At 39.3% G+C, this 8,529-nt stretch overlaps 1 protein-coding gene across 1 annotated transcript; it reads right to left on the reverse strand.

Annotated features, from left to right (window-relative positions):
- Nucleotides 1-885: 885 nt before the first annotated feature.
- Nucleotides 886-8,520, reverse strand: HMGCS1 (3-hydroxy-3-methylglutaryl-CoA synthase 1). Its single transcript, XM_008630628.2, has 9 exons — nucleotides 7,235-8,520; nucleotides 6,738-6,863; nucleotides 6,054-6,218; nucleotides 5,183-5,351; nucleotides 4,891-5,061; nucleotides 3,991-4,097; nucleotides 3,526-3,651; nucleotides 3,092-3,255; nucleotides 886-2,697 (listed from the first exon to the last, which is right to left on the reverse strand). Exons 1-9 carry the CDS (start codon nucleotides 7,680-7,682, stop codon nucleotides 2,605-2,607), a joined length of 1,569 nt encoding a protein of 522 aa, XP_008628850.1. The 5' UTR covers nucleotides 7,683-8,520; the 3' UTR covers nucleotides 886-2,604.
- Nucleotides 8,521-8,529: the final 9 nt, after the last annotated feature.

The raw sequence follows: 8,529 nt of genomic DNA on the forward strand, positions 1-8,529 counted from the left end.
ACCCGTTACCAGTAGCTGAATGCAAGCATATATAAGCAGAATATAAGCAAATCTGCTTATATCAACTGAGCATTACAGGCTTGTCCTCACTCCTGCCATCCTGCTTTGGCAACCAAAGCTGGCACAAAGCTGATTTTGACACTTGACCACTGCACGTTAAAAGCTGGACAGTCTGACATCTCCAGTTGTTCTGAGCATCACCAAAATGCAGATACTCCAATTTTCAGCTTTAATGGCTTATTCTGTACTTATATCTTCAACAGCATCAACTCCAGTGCAAAGGGCAAGTGTGGTAGCTGTTCTCTGGACAGGGACAGCTGACATGCCTAAGCTAAGAGGTAGAACCTGTGAGTTTAGTTAAGGTAAGATACCCCATACAAGGTGTACACAGGTACAGCTGGTGCTTTCACATTTAAAGGCAGATGCCTTATCTGTCATGACACCGATGAGACAATCAGTTCACTTTAGGAGAAATAATTCATATAAATGAGCAACAGAATGACTCAGAAAAGCCACCCATGGGAAACTGGACTCAGTGAGGCTCAGGTATGTACAAAGCAAGAACTAAGCCTCCTTCACAGAGTTTCTGAGGGTAATAAAACAATACATTTTTAATAAAACAGTAATTAATTCCTCCACTATAAACAGTTTCTATATAAAAGCATTTAAGTTATCTTGAAACAAGGTCCTGATAAAATTGTTTTACACCAGCCTAAGCTACTCCTTTTTCCACTTTCATAACGGAATGACACTAAGAAGTAAGGTGCAGAATGTCTACACAGTTTGTGAACCCAGAACTTTGGGTTTTAACCAGAGCCAGCTTCCTCCTTCCTGTTAAAGAAAAAGAAATCCATCCTGAAAATCCAACAAGTCAGCACTCTCCAACAGGTTTCAAATATCTCAGACTTTATTTTAATAAAGGATCAGCCTCACAGATCTGTGAGGTCTGTGCCAGTAGCTCGCTTCTTGGCTTGTCCACTGCCAGCAATGGACTTTGTTCCATGACAGTTTGTTTTACAGGTGCCAAGGTTAAGTTTCATGAGGGCAACCTAAACCAAAATACTTGCAAACACTACCATCATGCATTGCTCCATCACTGTCAGCAGAACAAACAGATTAGTATTCATCGGTTTATAATAAACAACTATTTTACCAAGGCTTGACTGTACAAATACAGCAAGTTATCAAGTCCTATTGAGTGACAGGTAATACAAACACTTCATTACACATACCAAAAAAATTGTAATTAACAGAGAAGTTATTTTTTGCTACTTTATATTAACTAATGTAGCTTTGTAGAATTAGCAAAGAAATAAATTCAATGAAACTTCATTCTGTACATTAGCAAAACTTAAATATATATATATATATATATGTATGTATGTATATATATATATATTACAAGCTTAAAAGGCTCATATCGTAGTTCATTTCCAATCTGGGCTTTAAAAATCAACCAGAAAGGACTCCCCATAACCACTGTATATTTATCTACTGCTTGTAAAATGGATAGCTTTAGCTTGCACATTGGGGGAGGGGGGAAAGAAATAAAAGACTCCACTCCTACAGTATTACCAACAGTAAGAAGGACTTCAAAGTACAAAGCCAAATTCAAAGCTAGAAAGAGTCTTTTGGAAATGTGTTATATAACAACGAGTAATAGGCCAGAGTTCCAGACAAAGTGATGAAGATCACTCTCTTCCTTCGTTAGCCAATTAAAAGAGCTCCACAATATCTCTAAGTTTTATTTGAAAATTCTGCTGTCTTGGATATTTCTACTGAACAATCCATTATGGTGCCAAATCAATGATCCCATTTCTTTAGAAGAAAAATTTACCTCCCTTCTTCTTCATCTTTCCTCCCAGACTCCTGTGACTTAAAATGCAGGTATAAAACACATAAAATGTTAGGAGGAATTACACAGTAACTAACACAGTGGATCACAGAGTTTCTTCTACAAAAACCACTTGTTAGCCTAGCCATTTTTGATCCAGTCACTTTGACAGGGAAGAGACATCTATTCCAACAATGGATGTTCTTGGTTCTATGCCTGTCCCAAAGCAATGGGGGGATGGGAGGCAGACTGGGATATGAAAGGGAAGGTGATAAAGTGAAAGAGAATTGCAGTATTCAGAAGGTTGACTGCTTATTGTCAAGGCACTGAGAACCCTAACATTAAAAGCTTGGACTATTTTGCACACACTTGAATACTAGTAAAAGTAGAAGTTAAAAGTGTAGGTTTCAAGTCATTTTACATGGAAGAGCAGGCAGAAGATTCCTTTTTTTTTTTTTTCTTTCTGTATATGAAGACTTTGTAATAGACTACAGCTACTTCTCAGCAATTAAAAAAGTTCAGACATATTAAGGAATCCCCACAGCACCTGGCAAGTCCCTCTATCTCCAATATACTCCTGATTTTAGTGTTCTGAAAATAGAATAAAATCAGCAAACCATAATATGATGATTTTTCTCAAGGAGTTTAACAGTTTTTTCATGCTCCAATTACATGCTTTACACTGAAACTTCAGTGCTACTGCAATCCTTTTTCTCTCTCTCTCACCCTGCCCTCACACCTCGTTTCTTTCCCCACCTCACAGAGGTATCTTAATGCTCCCCATTGGAAATGGCGACAGTAACGCCTTCAGATTCTGTTGTTGCAGGGATTCTTGGCACTTTCTTAGCAGGGCTTGGGATGTGCTAAGAAGAAGGGAAAAAAAACATTAAATACAGTTTTCTAGTTCACAGACATTCATACTTCATGGCTAGTCCAACTCTTAAACAACATTCATGCTACACTGGACGGCTTGGCTTTAAGTCAATCAAATTGGTCATGCTTCATGCAAACAGATTGTGTGAGAAGAGCCAGTTTGTTCTTTCATTCTTGTGCAGTTTTTTCTTTTTAGGATGAAATGTACTTTTTAAAATTGCATGTTCAACTTTTTACTTCTGGCTTGCATGTTACACATGTTAACAAAGTACTCAATGTAACTCATAAAACCACCTCCTCTTAACATACATGCACATGCTAAGACAAACATGTAAATGGTTCCAACCATTTACATCAAACTTTAAAAGAGTGCCGAGTGTTCACCTCATGAACAATGCCTGGGTGGACAACTCCAACTCTTGCTTCCAGAGGTCCATCACTCATGAGTGGGCGCCGGGCGTAAGTTCTCCTGTGTTTTTCATCCACACGCACAAGGTACCATGTTCCTTCAAAGAGATCCTCGACTGAACACTGTGGAATATAATTGGCTGTAAAAAAAGGAGTAACACATTGTTAGTTGTTTCCTGGTAAGAGTTTTACCCAACACAGGCCTTTCCAGATTGGCTGCACTGAGACAGAAAAAAACAAGCCAGTATTTTTACTTCAGACATATTGGGCCAATGAACACAAGCTACTCAGAAGCAGAAAGGGTTGGACATTTCCTTCATTCTACATCCTAAGCGTTTAAAGTCAGGTGGATTAAGTGATGAGAATTTTGCTCTAGGATTAGTAATGATGTACATTTATTAAGTTCTTACCCAAATGATGTGTTTCCTGTCTGAGCTTCATGTTTTCAGCAAAGACATCAGGTGCAATACATTTTCTTGAGTCAAGTCTCGTTTTGAGATCAGAAAGGCTGGCAGTTATTTTGTCCAGTGCAGAACCTGCAATATAGAACCATCATGTAAGGTGGAGCCAGTACTGAGAACTGCACACTAGCATGTGAACATTTCAAACCCAAAAAGCACTTTGCCTTACAGAATCTCAAGTATGAGACATTTAAAAATATTCCCAATTACCAACTCAAAACATTTAACAGCGTTTGAAGAATATTATTTATTTGTTCAAGACATTTAAACACTCCCTGGAGCTGCACATTCTCACTGTGGCACTGCTGTCATTAAAACTGCTATGCAGGCTTATTTATGCTAGTGGGTTGTGTAACAAGGCATCGAGAGCGAGCTGTGCAAGGGAGGTAGTTGATATCAAATCCTGTCACTCACCAGGAGTGGCATCCTGTGTGACCCTGATGGAATACAGGGTAGCAGCAAAACCAGAGCCATATGAGAACACACTGATTCTCTGTCCCGCAAGCTGCTCTGGGGAGTACCTGCAAATCATACAACAGTTTTTTGAAGTCAGAATTAAGCCGAAGTGCCAATTTTAAATATCTAGAAACTGCAGCTAGCTTCAGAAAAGCAGCCAGCAAATTACAGTGTCTATAATACACAATTAGCATGCTATGTGCATAAATGCTGACTTTTAAAAACACAAATTCAAATCCTGCTGTTACGTGATGGGTTCCAAAGCTGCCTACAGCAAAATATGCCTGAGAAATGCCCAGAATATGATGAAAGCAGCCAGATATCATTCTTAAATAAACTAAAGCCTAAAATGAATAAACACATCATGGAAGACAATGTCAGAATGAAGAAAAAAGGAGAAAAAAGAAGAAAAAAAGAAAACCCAGGAGGAGTGGTTTAATGTAAATGTAATATGATTTTGCAAAAGACTGTATTTGAAAAAAAAAATTAATTAAATGCTAACTTAATGTGGCTTTGCTTATTATAGTAAGACAGAGAAGAAATTTGAATTTTCTTTTCCACTTCAGGAGTACTTCTAGAGGAAGGGAGAGGGGGAGGGTTGGGGCTGAGAAGAGATGCCACCTTACAAATACGATCCTACTTTGCGAGGCAGTGGATCAGTTTCTGACACAGACATTTTCACTCTGCTTGTCACTTGAACTGAATGTGTGTGCAGAATAGTGTCTTAACTTTAGTTTTTCTGCTTAAGGCAATCTCATAGGAAAAGGTTTGCTAGACAATGCTTTTAAAAAAGACTTTCTGAAACAAAAACCTTTTATGACCTTATTCATAAACAGCTTTTCCCGATTTTATGCTTACTGGGCTAGAAGAGAGGCAAGGCAACCATAGACTGAAGGGGTATACATATTTCCATTCTGATTGGATACAAGTAATGAAGCTTTGGTTTTCTGATTGAAGAGCTCTGCACTAGCTTTCATAAAAGCTTTTTCCACATCTCTGTCAAAGTATGTATCTTCAAGTTTTATATCCCTATTCAAAAGAGAAGAAAGAAAAAGAAGTTCAGAAACAGTTACTAAAATAGCAGAAAGTAAAAACACACCTTGGATGTGTAATTGATTATGTGAATAAGGAAGACAGCAGCCATTCTCACCTGAAAGCTTCCAGACCACTGAAAACACCATTTGCTGTTTCTGGGTTCTGGTCACTGAGAAAGTCATTCAGCAAGAGTCTAGCCACGGATTTCTGCACCAGTTTACAGTACGGAGAATGGAAGATCATGAATCCAAAGTCATTCAAGGTGAAACGTCTGTCTGTCCCCTCTGGAAATGGAAGAAGTGTTGAGTTACAACCTATGTTTAGTACTCACTTCAATTATGGAAATAAAGCAGGGAGCTGTCAGGACACCAATTATCCTAACATGTTGGCATAGAAGAGACACAAACATACAAATAAGACTAACTACTGCTGTCAAGTGCACTTTACATACTGCACTTCTTCTATTTAAAAATTCTTTTCTTAGCACCTTTTGTACCAGCTAATGTTTGCTCTTATTCTAGAATAAAAAGCTATGTTTAACAGAATCTCTGTATTCCTATCCAGTATTTTGACTTAATTTGCCTCTCTTCACACCTATGCCTCTTAATATAATTGAAGAAATTATTAAACATATTGGGGTAAAAAAAAAAAAAAAAATCAGTATCATTACGTAACATTTAAATAGTAACCTAAGTTTCTTAAAAGCCTGGATGGAGGTGAGTAATAGCATGCTTTTAACCAAGGTACTGTATGTTACACCAACAAATGCCTGTGGAGATTACCACTTACAGACTGCCAGAAACTCAGCCATGCCAAAACAGAAACAAGTAATTTCTTACAGGAAAGAGCAAATATTTCAATTGCTTCAGAACATACAAATATGAAGAGACTTCTAGACTAGTCTTTAGATCAGATACTAAAACTGTCTGTGTAGGACACACTGAAGCATTTGCCAATCTGCAGTATCATCAGGAGAGGCTACGCACCCTTCTGCCACTGGGCGTGGATTTTGTTGCGATAGACGGTATAGCAGCGGTCTAATGCACTGAGGTAGCACTGTATGGAGAGCTTGCCATCCACTACAGGATATTCAGAGACCATGTCTGGTTTATAGAAGTCATACGCATGCTGCATGTGGGTACCACGCAGCCCTGGTGGACAGAAATTGACAAAAGTTGAAAGTTAGTTCATTCAGCTGCTTTGAGTCAATTGGGATGAGCCAGTTGGCACAAGTGGGGAAAGAAGCAGTTTTGGTGCCAGTCCTGCAGTTTTTTGTAGCACTTCAGGCTTTTAAAGGTAAGGTTTCACAGACTTCTCAATTGCCTGCAAAGCAGAGTAGGACTGAGCATGACAAACACATGCAATAAAGGACTGTCATCCAATTGTCCTGGAAGTAGAATGTTGTGTTATTCAGCTTTAGTATTACTCTATCAATTTTATTGGAGAATCCTCAAGGAAATAAACAAACAAGACCATCTCTAATTGTTCCCTGCTGTGTCCTGTAACAGGACTTGGCTGAATTAGCCCAGAGTAAGAGGAGACAAAGAACAATTTCTGACATTACTGGGAGTTAATCCCCTGCTTCAGCAAGGCACAAAAACCAGGGAACTGGCTTCAGGACAAATGCAGTTATCTGACCTGAACAGTGTATGTTCTCCCACAGAACTAACCTCTCTCAAAAATCAATGGTGCATTTGGGCCGACCAGCATTGCAACAGCACCAGCTCCCCCAGTGGGCCTGGCGTTTCCAGAGGCATACACAGCGATGTCTCCAGCCACCACGAGGGCATAGCGTCCTGGGAAAAACACACAGAAAAAATGGTGAGAAGGAGCCACGAGTCTGGCACATCTGAACATCCATCAGCAGTTTTTAATTATTGAGGAGATGACACTGAGATTAAAGGGCTTTTCAATCTTGACTTTTCCCCCACATTTCAACTGGGAATCAATAGAATTTACAGAAAACCTTTACATTAGTAGCTAAGTCATTGTTATTCACACTGTGACTGAACTAGTGGCAAATGCCCAGGGCATTTAAGAACAAAAACTGCAGAAGAGAAAAACAGTTTACCCTCTGGGTTTTATATGGTTAAACATGAACTCTGTCATTGTAGGGCAGACTGATGTAAAGATGATGCAACTTTTCAAGAAAATAGCCTTGACTTACCATCCCAGGAACTGGACTCAATCCAATTAATAGCATTAAAAAGAGCAGCAGTGCCTCCATAGCATGCATTGGTGGTGTCGATTCCTTCCACATCTGTATTACCAGACTCTTCAAAAAGCTGCATCAGGACAGTCTTCACAGATTTTGATTTATCAATTATGGTCTCCGTTCCAACTTCTAATCTCCCGATACAATCGTAGGAGAGGCTGTTCCTCTCCATGAGCTTCTGAACCACAGTCAGGCAGAGGGAATTGATATCCTCCCGGTCAGAGCAGAACCCCATCCTTGCCTGGCCTAGCCCAATGGTGTACTTCCCAGCATCCACACCATCATACTTCTCCAGCTCGGTCTGGTCAACATACTGAGAGGGAAAATAGATTTCCAGTGCCACAATTCCCACATCTTTGGGCCAGCAGGACTCAGCATTCACTGGAAGAGACCCAGGCATCGTGGCAGATCTTTAAGAATAAAAAAGAAAACCATAAACCCATGTGATTTATTCACATATATTTAGAGGGACCTACCTTCAGTTCCTGTAATTTTATGGAAGAAGTTGTGTTGCACATACTCTATAAGGTCATTTGCAAAAGGCAAGCCTTTGCCTCTGGTAAAGCTTTGGCATGAGAGTAAGTTTTTCTTAATTAAGTGAAAATACAAATTTCAGCCGTGGAGATGAACAGATGTAGGTTAAGCCCAAGCTATCTTTCTGAAGCAAAACACACACTTACTGAGTGTTAAGTGTTTGAGAAACTAGTGTTCATTATCTTACTTCTGCTTATATGCAAAGTCTAAATTTTGCATATAACCAAGCTGGAAACACTGGATATTTTTATTAGCATTGCTAGCTGAAAACCCTTACTAGGAAACCACCTTCTTAAAACAGGCCAGGACTCTTCAAAATAGTTTTTATTTTTAAACAAAATGACATAGGTCACTTTGTTTTGCTTATACTTGCAACAAGGCAGAATTATTTCTGTGTTATTTCAGTTTTGTTTTTGTTTTGAGGGGCGTGTTGGTGTTCACTTTTTGGGTTTTTTTTTGTTTGCTTTAGGCATACTTTATTTTGGCATTCCACAACACTGGAACTCCTAACACCACGCCTGAAGGAATATTTAATGCGCTGAGATGAACAGTGTTCTCCCTGATAGGCCGAGTTTCCTTATTCCAACCCCACAACTTCCGTGTCACCACACTAGAGGATTTACTACCCCCAAGGACATACTACATCCATTACTTCAACCCTACCTCAATTACACAGCCCGGCACCATCCTCCTTGGCTAACATCCTTACAGTG

The sequence above is a fragment of the Corvus brachyrhynchos genome, unplaced genomic scaffold (assembly GCF_000691975.1).
Source record: "Corvus brachyrhynchos isolate BGI_N302 unplaced genomic scaffold, ASM69197v1 scaffold42, whole genome shotgun sequence".
Lineage (NCBI taxonomy): Eukaryota > Metazoa > Chordata > Aves > Passeriformes > Corvidae > Corvus > Corvus brachyrhynchos.

Excerpts from the sequence above, each read along its gene's own strand:
- HMGCS1 (XM_008630628.2), bottom strand. The coding sequence starts at position 7,682 with ATGCCTGGGTCTCTTCCAGTGAATGCTGAGTCCTGCTGGCCCAAAGAT. Across the intron at positions 5,062-5,182 it reads AGTGGTCTGGAAGCTTTCAG|GGATATAAAACTTGAAGATA; the intron begins GTGAGAATGGCT and ends TCTTTTGAATAG. Across the intron at positions 3,256-3,525 it reads ACAGGAAACACATCATTTGG|CCAATTATATTCCACAGTGT; the intron begins GTAAGAACTTAA and ends CTTTTTTTACAG.